The following is an 18794-nucleotide window of genomic DNA, read 5'->3' as shown; positions in this document are numbered from 1 at the left end:
TCCTTGTCATTAGGAATGCATTAGCAAGCCTTTGTTAATAGTATGGTAAAAAACAATAGGGGAATATTTAGGCACTTGAGAGCCAGATTGTAATAAAAGCCTAACGTAACTTTGCTGGTGGGATGCACTAAGTGGTTTCTGTGGAGGGAGGAGCAGATCTGACAAGGTTTCTGCTTCAGGGAAGTTTAATTTCCATCCATTTCTAATCCTCTCTCTACAAACAATTGTAATGTTAGTGAAAAAAGGTAAGTGAGGAGAACATAATGTGACAAGACAAAAAATTGAACCTGTTTTCTCTTGTTACAGGTGGTTGCTTCTCTTGTTATGTTATATTATTTTAAAACGTGAGTAGTTATGATCATTTAATGAGGGGATGGGGACTCCTTTATGTTGCTTTTTACTGTAAATAATTAATAAATTCTGCCAGAGGTCTATGTGTATAGGCACTAGCTTATATTTAATAAAGTGGTTCATAAATGGGTGATCAAAATACCTTATGTAGATGGTATCTTTGTTAACTTTGTTAACTGCTAACAATTAAATGGTTTGTGCCTTCTTACTGGATGCATGACAATGCACACAAAACAATTGCTGAGTCAGCTCACTCTAGAGATTTCTGGACTTGACATTCCTGAGTATGTTGTGGTTCATCACTGTCTTTCAGCGGTGCAGTATGAGATATTTGCTTAGGAATATTTGAAGTGAACGGTTTCTACAAGACCCTCTTCATATAATTTCATCAATTATGAAAATTGCCAGAATCTGCAGGGTCAAGCAGATGAAGGTTAAAACATGTTGAGCAATAGCATGGATTTTCCTGGGTTAATGATTTTGATCCATATTTTAGTCTGCATCACTAAGTCTGTATGTTTGAGCATAGGAAGCATATGGTGATTGAGGTCTGATTTTGAGCGTGAATTTTTACCCCTTAGAGTAAGTCACTAAGACATCTGATTTTACAGAACACCTGAAACTTTATAATTTCATAGCAATTCACCTGTTTCAGCACCTAAGCTTTTTTTTTTTCTTTCTTTTTTTTTTTTTCTGGTTAACAGAAGTTCTGTGAATGATTAAATACATTTAGTCAGTATATTTTCACAGTGGTTTGGAGAAAACTCTTGGAGGATTCATAGTTACAGACATATGGCTTAATGTTTATCATTGTAAGAACACGTGATTGCATAACAACAACCAATTTTAGAAATTACTACAAATGCATCAGCATCACCAAGGATGTCTGAGGAGAAGAATATGGCATATATTACCTTGGCACCTGAACACACACACAGTAACTTTGCCTTATTGGCACATGAGGTAGATCAGGATTTATATTTTATACAGGAAATTATTAAAAATTATGGGAAAAGCATAAAGCTAATCATTAAAATAATTTAAAAACTTTTTAAACAAATGTTTAAAAACGTTGCTGTTTATTAGAGAAAATAAAAGAAACTTGCAATTTCTGGTAATACGTTTATTTCTTATTTCCATCGCACAGCACAGCTCCAAAAGTAAATACAACACAACTAGAAAACACTACCAGTGACAATGTTGCTGTGATCATCACTAATACTAGCAGCTACTACATGATTTATATTTACGCGGGAGTTGCAGACAGCTTTCTGGCCATGGGAGTCATCAGAGGCTTGCCCCTTGTGCATACGCTTATAACAGTGTCTAAAACTCTTCATCAGAAGATGGTGCATGCAGTTCTCCATGCACCTATGTCAGCATTCAACTCTTTGAAAGCAGGTAACTAGGATGGGAATTGATTGACTCATATATGGGTTTTATTTTAATTAAACAGTTTTTATTCTGTTAAAGGATACTGTTGCTTTCCATTTATATTGCCAGTCAAGCTGAATGGTAAATGTTTGCTACATAAAGTAATTTCTGAATCTTCTAATGAGCCTTGGTTGCACTTTATGTATGGCATATTCCAGTTGTCAGTTCTCATTCTGAAATATCACCACCTAAGTTGGCATATAAGGAGAAAATGCACTGTTAAAACTCTTATACAATAAAACCAGAAGAGGTTCTAATGAATAGCCTTTGTCTAAAACTGTGATAGAAAAGATATAGTCAGCTATGTGACAAGGAGTCAGATGTGGATGATAAATAGTGCTGTATTTCGTGAGTAGTCCTACTAAAATGGCATGAAACATCAGTTAGTGTGAATAATGGTATTCATATTCAAATTTGTCTCTGGAGTTGATACAGAGTTCATTATATAACTGGTGCAACAAGTTCCGTCTGCTGCTGTATGTGAAATTCCTTTCCCATACTAGTATGCACTTACTGGTGCATACTAGATTACAGGGAGCATTGGTAAAGGCAGTGTAACACAGGGTTTCTTCTTCATTTTCCCATTTTATTCTTAATTCTGTTATTTGGTGATTAACACAATAATTCCACTCAGAAGCTAATGGTGTACAAATTCATAAAATAAAATTTCGTGGTTTTTTTTTTTTTTTTTTTTTTTTTGGTTAAAGTAATAAATGTTGGATTATTAAGTAGTGTTAAAACTTTTTATCTATTTCTTTGCTTTTATTTTTTCTTAATTCATAGGCAGCATACTTAACAGATTCTCAAAAGATACGGCGATACTGGATGATTTACTTCCACTTACAGTATTTGACCTCATTCAGGTTTGTAGAACAAAAGTTACAGATTTTGCTCTTATAGTACTGTAAAGTTTCAGTTATAAATCATGGAAAAGAAAAATTATTATTTTAATAATGATGTGATATATCATTTAATCATGTTAATAAGAACTGACAACCAGAATCAAATCCCACCATTCTCTTTCTTTCAGTCTGCATTTCTGTTTACATAGCTGCTTACCTTGTTAGTCAACTTCATTGCTTCTTTTTTTTTGAGTTCTTGCCCATTGTCTACCTCCACTGTTTGTGCAAACCATTTATAAGTACTCAGGCTCAGAAACATTTTCGCCTTGCAGTTCTATTCAGTACAAGTACTCCTGCTGCTGTCCACATTCAGCTCCAAAGATGTAAAGGGCATTCTTTGGTTTCTTTCAGTTATCTTTATTCAAGATTAATATTTTTAATGCAATTCCTTTGATTGCATCCAGTCATTTTCATGATATTACCCTTCTAGTCTCTTCTGTTCCCAGTTAGGTAGCATCAAAATTAATTTACTTGTTGTTTTGTTTTACTGTATTTTCATTTTTTCTGTTCTCTTATCTTCTGTGAAACTCTTTCTGGCCTGCTTTATTTGGAAGTTTCACCCATGGTAATATGTTTTCAACTCTTAGTTGGGCAGTTCTGATTTTCCTTTTCCCTTTCTTTGTTTCATTGTTCTTTTCTCTTTTCTCTCTCTCTCTTTTTTTTTTTTTTTCTTTTCCTTTTTTCCCTCTTTTCTTTCCTTTTTCCTTTATTTTTTCCTTTTTTACCATGTTCATTTTTTTTCCTTTTTCACTATTTTCCTTTTTTTTTTTTTTCCCTTTTTCCTCCTTCCTTTTTCTCTGTGATTTAAGCCAAGTCTGCGAGGCTAGCTGTGTGTGACGAAAGAGAGCTTTAGGAGGAGGAATTCTTTGGAAAAATTTTATGTCTTAAGAGTTGTAGAACTGCAGACTTTCAGAGTGGTGTTTTTTTTGTTGTTGTTGTTTGTTTGTTTGTTTGTTTGTTTGTTTTTTTGTTGGAAACACTTGTTTCCAGCGTAACTCCTGGGAACCTCCATGCATTATAGAATCTCAATGAGTTTTGAATGACCTTTCAAATCATTCACTCTGAAGAGAATACTGATGAAATACAGAGAGAGACAATTCCTATGCTTTCCAAGGAGGCCACCTTTGTTTGCTCCCAATACTGCCTGTTCTGAGACTCTGTGGCCCTATATGGATCCTCAGTAGCCCTGCTGAAGATCCCCCTCAGTAGCGCTAATGCTACAACACCATTTTTTTCTCAAATAGAACATGTTCCTGGAACATTTAAAAAATAAAAGAAAATGCATCCATGGTACTCCTGTTCTTCTCTCCATTTATGTAGGAAACATGCAAGTCAGATTCATTTATCACAAACACTGTGCTGCAAAGTCTGCTTGTCTCCATCTATGAGTTTGCTCTGATTTACAGTCCTTACCAACATGATGATCAGTTCAAAACCAAGTCCCTTTTCTCTATATCTTTGTTAGTAATTGATAAATTTGTCTTGTGACTTTAGAGACGACAGTGCAGCTCCACTTTAAGAGGTTCAAGAAAATTACAGCACTACTTTGTGCCCTCCTGAAGTCATGGAGCTTTGCTGAATCAGTATACATGGACATTGAGCCACTCTCTGAGTCACTGATGTCATGTTCAGTGTGATCAGGATTCACTGCTGTCTTTTCTGCTGTGGCTTTTTTGTTTCTGATGTTTTGGATGTGCCATGGAGGAGATATTTGAAGCTTATTTTTGTTAGTCTGTCTCTGTGTCAAACCCTGACTAGTTTGTCAGGTTTCAATGATAAGGAAACCCACTAGATTTGGCTTTTCCTTTCTAATGCCTTTCAGAAGCTAACCTATAGTCTTAAGGTCTCACCTCTGTCTCCTAAGTCTCAGCTGCAGAGGTTCTTGGATATGCACCATAAGCCACCTTGTTTTCCCACGTTCTTCTAGAGAAGATCATTGAACCTACCCACTGTCTTGAGCACTTTTTATTTGTCATCCCCTCGTAAAATATTTCTGTTAGAATTCAGACTTGTAGATTCAGACTTGTTTGGCAGCTTCTGACTTCCAGGGACACTGCAATAAACAATGTCAGATTAATCTGAAAGATACAGAGAAGTTACATGTATGACTTTCTCTTGATATGATGATTATCACTGAGTCACAGAATGGTTGATGTTGGAGGGAACCTATGGACCTAGGACCTGGGACCTCTCCAATCTTTCTGCTCAAAGTAGGGCCAACTGCAGCCATACTGAATTTTGGATATTGCCAAGGGTGGAGACTCCTCAGCTTATCTGAGTGACTTGTTCCAGTGTTTGACCGTCCCACAGTAAAAAAGTTTTTCTTATGTTTAAGTCGAATTTTGTAAATTTTGACTTGTGCCCATTGCCTCTTGTCATTTCAATGGGTGGCGCTGAGGAAAGTGTGGCTCTGTCTTCTCTGCTCTACTCCAAATACCTGATGACATTTAAATAAATATAAATTCTAAATATATATATAAGATATTTTCTATAATTAGAGATTAAATACCATTAGGTATTTATACAAACTAATAAAATCCCTCTGAGCCTTTCCTACATAAAATTAAACAATCCCAGGTCTCTCAGTCTATCCTCATATGTGAGATGTTCCAGTCCTCTGTCATCTTCATGATCTTTCACTGGACTCAATCCAGTATGTCTATATGTCTCATGCTGGAGAGCCCACTCCAGTTACTGTCTCACCAGTGCTGAGGAGAAGGGGGAGATCACTTTCCTTGACTTTCAGGCAACGTGGCCTTCTCTGCTGCAGGGATGTGTTTACTGGCTCATAGCCAGCAGGACCCACAGAACCTTCCATGAAAAGTCAGTCTCTGACCTGTACTGTGGCTTGTGGTTATTCCTTCCCAGGTGCAGAGATCTACAGAAAAAAAAATGATTTCTAAGTCTATTGGGATGACCAAATCCAAGTCTGAAGGAGATGGAAATTTGCACTAGCCTTCAGTTTATGGTTGCTTATGTTTGTCATTAGGATACGCAAATGACTTCAGAGCTTTTCCGAAGAATTTGGCACAAAGGTTTAGAGTTGATTCTCATTCCCTCTTCTATGAGAATGAGATGACTCACATGACTCATGTTTAGGGACACTGCCTCCTTCTTTGTTACAGCAATGGATGTCATGACGCATTTTTTTCTTAGGACTTCTGTGAGCATTAGACATATCCTCCTTTAACAGAGCATGGTTCTTCATCCAGGATAAATGAGGCCGCAGGATTTCTCTTCAGTCACTGAGATACACCCAGTTATGCAAAAAGGAATAAAACCTAGTAAATTTTACATCAACTGCAAGAGAGAGCATGTGTGATGTTTTCTCTGACAGCTACCTGGCCTGCTTCCATACATTTTGAGTATGAATTATAGCCAGCTAATGACTGCAGTAGCATTGCAACCAGCTTAAACATCTATCTGTCTTCTACCAGTGTACGTAGAAGACAGGAGGGGTCTTACAAGGGGGTGATAATTTTTTGGAAATCCTTCATATGAGATTCTGCTAGTATACATTGGTTTTCCCTAGGGTTTAAATATATACACACATATATATATCATATAATATATATCTATGTCATATATATATAATATATAAAATAAGTTTTGAGACTTACACAGAAAATTATAGTGAACTCACTGGGCATTTATAGCTATGGTCTTGACTGTGTTTCCCCTAAATTAATAAACCACCTTTGGTTAACCAGTTTGACTGCTGCAGTCTTTGCCACTCTGAATGCTGGCTGAATTGTTGTCTCTACCACCAGCTGTGTTTTCCAAAATGATGACACAGAGGAAGCACTGGAACGTGTCTCCTGGTCTGGCCTCCATCCCAGTCCTGAAAGCTCAACCTCCAGGGTTGCTGCAGCACAGCACTGTGGTTCTTAATTGGTCCACATTAACTCTCTGCTGGCGTTCCCTGGGTGTATACTAATGCAACCAGCTTGTTTTGTTTTGTTTTGTTTTGTTTTGTTTTGTTTTGTTTTATTTTATTTTATTTTATTTTATTTTATTTTATTTTATTTTATTTTATTTATTTGTTACTGCTGTGTTTTACAGCAAATAGCAACTTTTGTTTGACTTCATACTTATCTATAAAAGCACTAATTTTCATATTCAAATTTTCATATTCATTTTTCATAAAATAACTGTTGGGCTGGTAGTGATAACTATATGGCATCATGGTGGTCTTTGCAAAACTTGAGTAAATGATGGAAAGGGGAACTAAAAGAGCCACTGTGTGACTGTCAGATCTCAAGTAACCTGAGAGCTGTATGATTTGGTTGATATCATTTGAATAAGTCATTCTCTTCTTAATAATTTAGGATACAAGAGGTACTAAATTCTGTGGTTTGAAATAGTAAGTAACATAAATCCATTCTTGTGCTGCTACAGACCAGAGCTATACAGCCTGTGCATGTGCTACTCATGTGTGCCAGCATTCTTCTAAGAGACATGGGGAAAGTAATGAAAGAAATCTGTAACTGCTTTGTCTGTTAAAGTTTTTTATTTTATTATCTTATTTATTTTATTTTATTTTATTTTATTTTATTTTATTTTATTTATTTATTTATTTTTTATTTTATTTTATTTTTCATGAACGATCAGTGCTATGATTGTATTGATTATATTTCTGATGAAAAGAGAGGGTAGGAATTTTGAAACATTCATAACAGTGAACAGTAGCTTGTCTGTGAAAGGCATCAACCTTGGAATACTAAAAATATTGCCTTGAAATCATGTAGATGTAACAGCAAAACCAAAAACCGCAATTTTCTTCTTAATGTGAAATTAGCTTTCCTCTCCATCTTTTTCTTTGCTGAGGCAATGGGCACAAACTTGCACACCGGGGGGTCCCTCTGAACATCAGGAAGCACTGCTGTGCTGTGGGAGTGACTGAGCTGCCAGCACAGGCTGCCATTCTTGAACATCTTCAAAACCCCCCTGGACATGGTCCAGGGCAGCCAGCTCTGGGTGTCTCTGCTTGAGCAGGGGTTGGAGCAGGTGGCCTCCAGGGGTCCCTGCCAACCTCAGCCTTGCTGTGGTTCTGTGAGCTGATCAGTTAGAGTGATGTTTCAATGTGATATTCATCTTTGTCAAAATTGTCCATTTGCAGCTATTTTCAGATGATAAGCTTGCAGACAGAAGTAGTTGTTTAGTGTGAGAGGTCATGCTCCTATATAAAGCAGACCTTTGCTATTCTGCATACATGGATGTATCTGTTTTTCACCAATTCAAGTACAAGACAGAAACAGTCCTAGTGCTTAAGGTGCTTCCAGAGTAAAGATCAAGACCTGATTTAGCTAAATCTCTCTAGAGCTACTGAGGATGAGGTCTTAGGAGAATGGTAGTGCTTTCTGGTGGGTTAAATAGATTAACTCTGGAATGATTTGTATTTTTTTTTTTCTGTTTGTCTTCTATCTCCTTAAAACATGTTTGTTTGTTTGTTTTCCCTCCTATGTAATTTTTCATACCACAAGTTCTCTTATGACTTATCTCCTGTCTTCTGATCAGAATGACTATAATCACTAGTTTCATATGTAGGTTACAGTCCCTGGGACAGGTGCCGATGTACTATTTTCCATTTTTCCTGACCCTTGGAAAAACTGATTGCCCCAGAATCTGCAGGAGACTGGGTCTCAGTTTCTGACAATGTAGCACACCTAGCCTAGGAAAGACAGCTTCAGTAGGCTTGGGAGGTGGCTGCAGATACAGCAAATATCATTCTTAGAATTTTAACTGGAGAGTGAGTACAGAGTTGTTGTTATTGTTGTTGTTTGTTTTGTTTTGTGTGTAAGAGTGGCTTCATAATTTAGAAGTTTGCATTACTTGCTGTACTACAGAAAACATTTCTTCTGTGTATTAGAAAAGATGACAGCCATTCCTCAATGTCATAGATCTGGTCTCAGTTATTCATGATCTTTTCACAGAGGCTTGTTCTCAGCTGCAAGTCGTACGTAGGTTAGCATTTTATGGTTCTCAAAACAATACATAGTTGCCATGGGAAGGAGATTCATCATCAATCTCTAGTCTATTAAATGACAAGTTTACTATATCAATAGTATTTTTCTTTCATTCTACAGTTAATACTGATTGTGATTGGCGCTATAACAGTAGTCTCAATATTACAACCCTACACCTTCCTGGCATCAGTGCCTGTGATAGCAACCTTTATTGTGTTAAGGGCATACTTCATCCACACTTCTCAGCAGCTGAAACAACTGGAATCTGAAGGTATGAGCAGAAAAATTGGTAGACTCCTAAATCTGCAACAAATCAATTGAGAAGTGATTCACCCTTTCACCTCTTCTTTGCCTTTTCTCTTGTAAGATGCTATTGTCCCTGCAAGCAGAACACAAATCTCCTTAGGAGCACTGCTGCTACTGATCCAGCCAATACTGAGTGCTCTGCTGCCAAAGAGCAATGGAGAAGACCTATTTAAAGCTGGGCTTTATCACCACTGCAGCTGAAAACAAATAAAGTCCTGACATACAGATTTTTGATAGTAAACTTAACGTGAAAAAATGTGGTCAGGCTTTTTATGTGCCCCAAGAGTTTCTTTCTTTATAAGAAAAAATTACTATGTCTGTATATTTCTTTCATGACTGCAAATAATTCTTACTTCTGAATAAGTTATTTGACTAAATTTATTTTTCTCCCCCTACTATGAAGTCTCATATACCCCATAAAATGGAAGAAATGATTCTGAAGTGTGGGTTTGCAGATCAGGAGTATGGTCTGGCTTTACAGCAAACTGGCAGACCCTCGGTTAGTAATTTGTGAATCTTAAACTCTGATGATCATCTTCACTTTTACTCATGCATAACTCTGAACGTCCTCAGATATAAATTTAAATTAGTTTCATGTTCACAGAGATCCAGTATCGTCTCACCACTTTAAACAGATCGTGCAAAATCTGCTTAAAGTTACCACCATGTCAGTAGAGTGGAATCCAGGGCATTACAGTACTCTAGCTGTGCTAAGTAAACAACAAAAAAACCCACAACCTTTACCTGATGGACTTTGCAGAACTGTAGGAATTCATTTTGGCTGGGGAGGAGCCTCCTTTCCCTTGTGGCATCTTACAGCAGACCAGGAGTTACCCCAAGTATCATGCCAAATATGAGGAATTAAAAGACACTGAATGGAACTTCAACCCATTCCCACAAATGCTGTTGTTGTATAGGATGTTGTTGCTGGGATTACTTAACATAAATGAAACCAATGACAGTAGTTACACTGCTGAGAGTTAGATCACAGGGCTGTGTATTTTTGTTATATCAAAGGTATTTTCTTATGAGTGTTTATGATGTTTCTTATTTAAACACTTTATAGCTCGGAGTCCAATATTCACACATCTTGTTACAAGCTTAAAAGGACTATGGACGCTGAGAGCTTTTGGGAGGCAGCCGTATTTTGAAACCTTATTTCACAAAGCTCTGAACCTACACACAGCAAACTGGTTCCTCTACCTGTCAACGCTGCGTTGGTTCCAGATGAGGATAGAAATGATTTTTGTTGTCTTTTTCAGTGCTGTGGCTTTCATCTCTATCATAACTACAGGTACAGTAACTTTACTGGAATACTGAAATGCAAAACTTGCTTCTGCTCAACAGCTCAGCTGTAGACTCTTCTGATGGAAATAAATCATTGTACAGTCCAGCATACATTGGACTCACTGATTTATGTCAAAAAATTGAAAATATGATTTACTTAAAATAGAAATTATACAATCTTGCCTGCAATCTGCTGTTGTAGAAGACTCATGGAAAGGATTAGTTTGCAAATAATATCTGAGGGGACAGAACTTTCTTTTCTTGACTCTGATGGTTATAAAAGTAATCCTGTGGTTTCTAAACCACATTAATGTAACCAAATGAGTGTACCAAAAAGTTTGGATGGTGATTATCATCTGTATTGCTTGATGTTGTTCAGTAAATCAAGGTTAATATTCCTCCCATTTTGCAAATGCCTGGGTAAGACATGGAAAGTTTTAATGATCTCTTAAAACCACATCAATAGCAGAAGTACTCATTCAGTTTTCTAATTCCCACCCACTGACCTTTTTCCTGATGTGAAGTATTGCAAATTCCATTCAAAATATCCATCAAAATGAGATAAGACAAAAGAGAATGGCTGTATACCTTATTGTCTTGCTTGTATTTGAAATTTTGTCTGTGGCTGGGCCAGGTGTAACTAGTCATGGCAAGCAGTGTAGGAGCTGAAAATTCCCAACATGTTGGAACAATTCAATTTTGTGGAAAAACTCAAAACTCAGCAGGTTTAGCTACAAATAAATTTTAATACAACTTTTAATTCAGTATACTTTTATTTTATTTATTTATTCATTTATTTTTAATCTTCATTCTCAGGCAGTATACTCCTTCTTCCCAGTTTTACATGGAAATTTCTGTTCAGGATCTGGATATAGTTTAACTACTATGAAAACTGGTGACAGGACGAGGGGGAAGTTGCACCAGGGGAGTTTTAGGTTAGATGTTAGGAAGAGCTTCTTTACTGAAAGGGTTGTGAGGCATTGGAACAGGCTGCCCAGGGAGGTGGTGGAGTCACCATCCCTGGAAGTCTTCAAAAGACGTTTAGATGTAGAGCTTAGGGATATGGTTTAGTGGGGACTGTTAGTGTTAGGTTAGAGGTTGGACTCGATGATCTTGAGGTCTCTTCCAACCTAGAAATTCTGTGATTCTGTGAGTTGCTGATTTTGTGAATGAGGTTACTTTTTCTAACAACATCCAAATGTAATTTGATCATATTTCAGTGTTGAGAAAGAATTATATAAAAGTGCACATTTCATCCAATACTGTATTGTGTATGAAATATTATCCTCTGTTTACTGTACTGGGAGCTCTCATGACTCTTGGAAGGGAAAAGAAAAAAACACATACTTTCTATATGAAAATGTGCGTCTACAGTACTTTTGTTACCTAGGAGACTTTTAATTCCTCTAAGATTCATAGGGAAACAATATTTCATCTCCCCTTTTCATTTTTTTTATTTTGTAGACCTAGTAGTTTTTTTCTCCATTTTTTTTTTTTCAGGAGTTTGATGACTAAAGTGTGAGTCTTTTCGTATTATCAAAAACCCCATGTTTTCTCCATAAAACAAAAGAGAGAATTTGAATATGTATTTTAAGATGTTATATGTATCTTATATATTGTATATGGTATATACATATTATTTTCCTGATCTCTGTTAGCTTTTTATTTGCATATAAATTGAATGTATTTTTCTCTCTGCAGGTGAGGGACCAGGCACAGTTGGCATTAGTCTTACTTTAGCCATGAACATCATGGGAACCTTGCAGTGGGCAGTAAACTCAAGCATAGATGTGGATAGCTTGGTAAGCATAAATTGTGCTGTGCTGTTTGTGTTGAGGAATTGCCTTATTTTGTTGATTGTGGATGTTCACTGAGTTATTATCAGACTTGTATGCCAATCAAACCTGTCAGGGAAGTTCTCCTTATACCATTCGCAGAAACCTACTGGCTTTGGCAAAGCACCAGCCAAGTTTTTCTATGATCAGAAATGTTCCTGGACTAGAAGAGAGAACAGCAAATACTTGCATTTGAGGATTCAGATTCCACATGTAGCAGTGATGGGAGAACTTCGGAAAGACTTGGTGTTGTTTTGTTACGGTTATATATCTAACCAAACCTTACTTGGTTGACTTAAGGACTTTGCACAGCAGATCATAATGAATGTGTTTGAGCTCCTTTCATGCAAAATTAATAGTGATAGGCATTTTTCCTAGACTTACTTTATGGTCTTTTTCTGGTTTCATTTAAAATAACCTATAAAATAAGGCTTTGGAGTTGTTCTTGATTATCTCTTTAATTTGTGTAGTTAGTTCATTAGTTAGGACTGACTTTAGGCTTTAAGGCAGAATATTTCACATAGTCAACTCATCAGCGTTTATTTGTTGAGATGTGAGAGGCAGACAGGAAACTCATAAAAGAATACATTTGTTCCTACAGTTTTCATCATACATGAGCGTAAATATATGAAAGTTTCATATTTTATTTTTAAATTTAATAATTACACTTCAGGCATTCTAGGGTTCAATTTGGACAGAAGAATTCTTCCAACAAAATTCAGAAGTCACATAAACTGTAATTACATCTGTTAAAAATTCTGAGAAAAAAAAATATCTCCCACATCCAGTCATACCCCCTCTGAATCCTAAATTAGCTTCTCAAGTCAACTATTTTGGCACTGGGAAACAAACAACTTTTACAGGAGATCATGGAGTCCATTAGATCCTGATTAGCTGAAATGAGTTGTTTAAAAAAGAAATGGGGCAGACGGTGACAGTGAGGGAATATTTGCCAGTTCAGCATTTTTTTTTTTAAATAAGTGATTCAACTACCCTCATCCTGAAGGAAATCCTGAGGAGCCCTAAAACTGGGAATTAACCACTTACAACATCTAATCTCTTGTTTATGTGTATGATTAGTGATAGTCCAGAAAGCTGACTTCCATTCAGGGACACATTTTTTCCCTATCCACCAATTGTTTTATGATGATTCTTCCTTGGGTTGTTAGAATAGCCTGTCTTGAAGGGCAAGCAATTCGTGCAAGAGCTTTCTTGACATAACTGCAAGAGCAGCTGAATTGCAGCTCTGTGACCAATACAAAGCAAAACATGCCATTGGTAAGGCATGATGGTGACAGCAACATTCAGACAGCTCTCTTGTATAGTATTTTAGCCCTATAAGGCATAATGTTATCATTTGAAATACAACAATCTGTATGAGAATCATATTTAGCTATTATACTGCTTAATGCAAACTGATGACATTTCACAAAAGAGCAACTGAAAATCTTACTGTGGGATTCAGAGGGTGCTGGACACATTAGTGTTTTAATAAAGAACATCTCCTTTCTAAAATACACTGATGTATCATCCATTAGTAGCAATAAAGAAGTAACTTCATTCCCTTTCCAAAGTTGCAATTTGCCTTAGGTGTTTGTGAATTCTTTTCTCTATATTAAGACAAACCGGAGTACTGGAGTACCGGTTCTATTAATGACAGTCTCCTAAGTTGCCTCAGTTTATAGACAGATGCTCTGGACTTGTTTTGGCAGTGGATGGCTGCCCATCCCCCTCGCATGGGTGTTTAAGCATCCCATGTGCCAGGCTCATAGATATTCCTGTTTTTCCTGACATTCAAAAGCTGCTTTTATGCATGAAGAAATAAGAACAACTTCATGGTTTTGAGCTAATACTGCCTCACTGGGTGATGCAGTTTTATTATTTTCTATACTATGTATTGTCTACATTTCAAACTCCCCCCCTCCCTCCCTCCCCCTTTAAAGTCTTTTACAGTCGTTTGGTTAAAGATGGCCTGCAAAGCCCTACATGTGTGCCTGGCGTAGTGCTCTGTTTTGGTTATAGTTCTCTCAGGGGATACTCCAAAGCTCCCCACAGTACCAGAATGGTGAGAATTGACGCATTTCCATGTCTCCAGTAACACATATGCACACACTGTTCTCGATGACATTACTCCTGCCCTTCCTTGAGCTGTGACATCCACGCTTACCAGCCGGCACACAAGTGTGCCTGAGTACTCACATTTGTAGGTGGTGTCTTTGGTTGTCAGATAAGCTGGTATTTTCTGCAAGTGATTGAAGCCCATTGCTGATGACACAGCGCTGCAATTAGTACATAACATTAACCTCATGCTGATTTTTTTTTACAAAATATGCAAGGTATGGGACACTAGAGAAATAAGTGCAGACAAAAGGACAGGAAGGTAGGAGAATAGGTAAACAGGATCAAGTGAAGAAGGAAAAAAATGTACTAGAAGAAATACTGGCCAAAGAGATTGGTATGTGGCAAATTTGACTTAATTCCATGCAGTCTCCTTCTACAGCTTTCTGTGATGCTGGCGTACATTTTCAAGCAATCTGAGTTTCTAGTTTCTGGATTTTTGTTTTACATGCACAGATATACTCTTCTTTGAAGTGATTTCTGTTAAATCTTATTTGGCTCTAGCTGAAAAATCCCCATTGTCTTTTAATACCCCTTAATGGTTTTGGCATTTTGTTCTCTCAACTCCTGATACTTTATCTACTCATTTTCTCCTTTTTTTTTTTTTTTTTAAACATATGTTGGTCACTCTGACAACTATCCATTGTTTCATTTAAAGCTACCAGTTAGGCTAGATTTATCTCCTCACTTTGATCATTTCTACTAAAACCTCTTTAGCTGGTCTTCTTTCTTTTTTTTTTTTTTTTTTAATCCCACCAGGCAGTCTCATTACATATATATATATATATATATATATATATATATATTTTTTTTTTTTTTTTCTCCGTAAGGAAATAAAAAACAACTTTTTCATTAACAGATGCCTTCACAGATAAGCACTGGCTAGTCCCAGTGGAATGTTAATGCTTTATAGCCTCCTCCTTCACTGATGTGTATCCTGCAGGAGCAGCACTAAAACTGGGAAGGACAATTCCTTTTATCAGGGAACAAGAAGTTGCCATACTTTCACTGTTGCCAAGATTACTCATGTAAGGAGATATAAAAAGAATCCCCAAAATAGATATTAAAAACACTCTTGCTAAACTTCATAGTGCCCCATCCTGTACATCACTGATGCTGAAGAATTATAGTGCATGGTAGAGAAGGGAACCAAAGAAAAAATTAGGAAAAATAATGTTGCTTTTACAGCTGGTTTTCATGCTTTTGTTTTTCCATGCTACTTCTCTTTGAACCTGTTTAACTGGTAATTTTTAACTAGGAAATGATCTCTATATACATTTTACTATGGTCATCAGAAAACCTGAGAACACTGTTAGTCTAGTACAACTTTAGAAATTGAATACTTGACTGTATAATCTGCATCATAGTGACAGCTCTCAAAATGAAGGGTTGGTTATCTCGAAGAGCACAGAATCAACAAGAATCTGTGAGAACGTTTTTTTTTTTCTGTCTGAAAAGCAATACGAGAAAGAATAAAAATATCATTAGAAGTTTGTACTAAGTATTTCAATTTTGCAGTGTGGAAGAGGATTATATGACCTGTAAGTGCAGCCAAAACATAACAGCAAAATATAAGAAACCTTAGTAATAACATATGGTCTGCCTGCATTGACCCTGTTTTCACAGTGACTAACTGCACATTTTTTGTTTGTTTGTTTGTTTTTCACAACTTGAGCCATTGGACCAATCCCTCATAGCGTTTCTCAGATGCACGCTGCATGTTGTGGGTGGCCTGTTTTTGAGGGGCTGGTGTGTGCAGCACTGCTGTTAAACATGGTGCCTATGCAGTTTGGAGAAAGTAACTGCTCTTTCTGGCAGAAGAATATAGGGCCTTATGAAATGAATAGTATTAGGTTACTTGTAAAAGAATTACTTCTTCCACATTCTGGAAACACAGGTTACATAATTATATTATGAATTCTCATCCAACGTTAAGAGTTTAAGTGATATTAATGAGAAAGTAAATTAAAGAATTTGTAATGTTATTAAAATTTCAGTAAAATACAATTAGGCAAGGCTTAAAATAGTGTATTGTGCTCTAGACATTTTTAGCTGAAAGTAGTAAATATACTCCTTTATTCTAACGCATTAGTTAGAGAATGTGAATATAGCAGGTAAATTACTGATGGGAATAATGGATAAGAAATTTGCTGTCACCTACACTATACCTGTCATTATGAACGACAGAAGATATCTACCAGTGAAAGGAAGAATGGATATCATTGTAAAATGTTGCTGACATTTATGCTGAATTCTGCCCAGATCTAAATCATAATGCAAATTACAGAATCGGGAAAGCATCTTTTTGAATTGATTTAAAGTATTAAGTTGTCTAAAATATCCTCACGTGTGAAGTGATTGATAAATCTGTCAGGGGAGCTTGGAAACAGAGATTAAATTTTCTGTTATAAGGTAAGGCTCGTTGGCCAGATGTCTTCCTAGCAGATTTTAGTTATTTAGTAGTAGGATATTTGGGGCAGTTACAGAAGTTCATTGATCTTGACAAAACCAGGAAAGACACAGTATTTGTGAAGCTGTGATATTTCTAAAAATATAAGATTTCAGGTTAAAAACAAACAAACAAACAAACAAAACAAAAACAGCAACTAAAATAAATGCATAGTGTTCATTGTGGGGGTTTACTAAATACAGTCAGACAGGAAAACAATTGTCAGTCTTGTCCAAGGTCCTTCTGTTTTCATTACCAACATGAGATGCCATTCATATGTCAACATGATGAGTACCATGCCTTTCCATCTTGCACACTAGTTGAGATGGAAATTGTGATCGATAGGCTTGCGTGTTAGCATGCCTTTCAAAACTTTTGTCACAGTTTTGTTTCAAGGTGATGAGAGATGAAAGCAATTTTCCTAATAGTTCCTGGTGTTATTTATATTTGCTTCCAAATTGAAAATCCACCTAACAATATTTCAATCTGGATCGAAGAGCAGGAAGGAATGATAATACATCAAGTAGAATGAGTTTACAGAGGGAATACAAAAACATTTAAATAAGGTCAAAGACGTAAAAATAGATTTCCATAATGTCTTTAAAGAGAGAGATCTGGGAGTACAGATTAGAGAACAAATGCTAATAATAAGGCCCAAATAGTCCTGGATGCAGTAGCAATGTGTGTATATATTTACTTACTTATTTTGTTAAAGACTTAATGACCAATAAGAATTGATACTGTCTTATAGCTTACTCTTGCTTTCAAAAGTAAAATGTTGGCAAAATAAAGACTGTAGTTAATTCAATTAGGTGGACTAAAGTGCATAGGAACCTGGTTGTAGAAGAAACTCATGTCTTCTTGAAGTGAGGGGTTGGAATTTGTTTCCTGTGTAGCATGGGAATAGCAGTAGGAAATTATGGAGACTCTAAAACCACTGGGATTAACAACATTCTCTAGAAGCATATTAGTAGTGAGAGTCTCCACAGAACGAAAACAAGCTATGCATTGGAGATCAACAAGCATAAAGAGAAGCACAACTTGACAAAATCAGAGTTAGATTTGCAAATGGCCCAAGCTTTAGATATATACTTGGTCTCAGTTTTCAGTAATGACAGTGTTTAATATTGGGAGTCGGAAGTGGAGTGGAAGGTAGGAATGGGATTTATAATCTCTGAACGGGAAATTACATGAAAAACAAACAAACAAACAAACAAACAAAAGTCTAGTTGTAGGTACATAATGCAAATAAACACCTAAAGTATAATCCTGGTCTCCCTAAATTTCCTGTACAGTCAGTGGAGAGTTACATACACCACCACTGAGTTGGTCCATCTAAAAATGAAGTCTTTAACTGAATGTGATTGGGTTCTGCAGTTGGGCATTTCAGTTTAACCTGTAAAACTGGGCTGGAATAATGCAGACCAATGCACTCATACTGGGTGGGACTGGACCCAGTTCAGAGTTCACGGCAGAGTTCAGATAGAACTGTCTGAGAAGCTGGAGATCCGGTAACTGCTGCTGCTTTAGATGAACTCACCAGTCTGGCAGTGGTGGCACATGATAACACACGTTACTTTCAGTTAAAAAGGAGAGATTAGAAGTCACTGATGCCACCATCATATTGTTAGTCTGATGGCAGAATCTTCAGAAACTAGTTTGAAGAAGTAAGCAAAGATGCAGTGCTTACAGAGGGAATAAACTCAAGTTTGCTGAAATTAGGTTGTGTCAGACTAACCTGATAACCGTGTTTGATGATTTATTTTCCAGACAAAAGTAATGCAGTAGATCTGATCTGATCTGTCTTCTGGAAAGCACTGGCTCTAGCTGTGTTTCAGAAATATATAAATGAAGGGAGATCAGGATTATTACAAAACTGTAGACTAGTTAATGAATTGGATAGAAAGGAAATGGCATTAAGCTGTAAGTATTAAGCTGTAGACAGGCTACTCAACAAAGATTAGGTTTGTGATTGAGCTAGTTTTAATCTTTTTTTTTTCTAATGCTCTCAATAAAGGAAAAAAAAAATGTGTTGAAGAAATCTGCCAAAGGCAGAAAGCTGAAGGGCAGCGTCAGCACAAAGAACACTGAGAGTTAAAAGGTATTAGGTGACCTCAGATGACAAATATGAAACAGATTTCAGTAA

At 36.6% G+C, this 18794-nt stretch overlaps 1 protein-coding gene across 7 annotated transcripts in view; it reads left to right on the top strand.

Moving 5' to 3' along the window:
• The window catches only part of CFTR (CF transmembrane conductance regulator), an 84375-nt gene that overhangs the window by 47454 nt on the left and 18127 nt on the right, over window positions 1-18794 (top strand). For all 7 annotated transcript variants that reach the window (XM_038179863.2, XM_038179877.2, XM_038179871.2 and 4 more), the window contains 6 exons: window positions 307-344; window positions 1499-1752; window positions 2569-2648; window positions 8774-8924; window positions 10026-10253; window positions 11948-12048. In XM_038179863.2, coding sequence (XP_038035791.1) covers window positions 307-344; window positions 1499-1752; window positions 2569-2648; window positions 8774-8924; window positions 10026-10253; window positions 11948-12048 — 852 coding nt within the window. The remainder of the gene's footprint in view (window positions 1-306; window positions 345-1498; window positions 1753-2568; window positions 2649-8773; window positions 8925-10025; window positions 10254-11947; window positions 12049-18794) is intronic.

The sequence above is a fragment of the Anas platyrhynchos genome, chromosome 1 (assembly GCF_047663525.1).
Source record: "Anas platyrhynchos isolate ZD024472 breed Pekin duck chromosome 1, IASCAAS_PekinDuck_T2T, whole genome shotgun sequence".
NCBI classification, from domain to species: Eukaryota; Metazoa; Chordata; class Aves; order Anseriformes; family Anatidae; genus Anas; species Anas platyrhynchos.
This window is presented reverse-complemented; position numbering and strand designations above follow the sequence as displayed.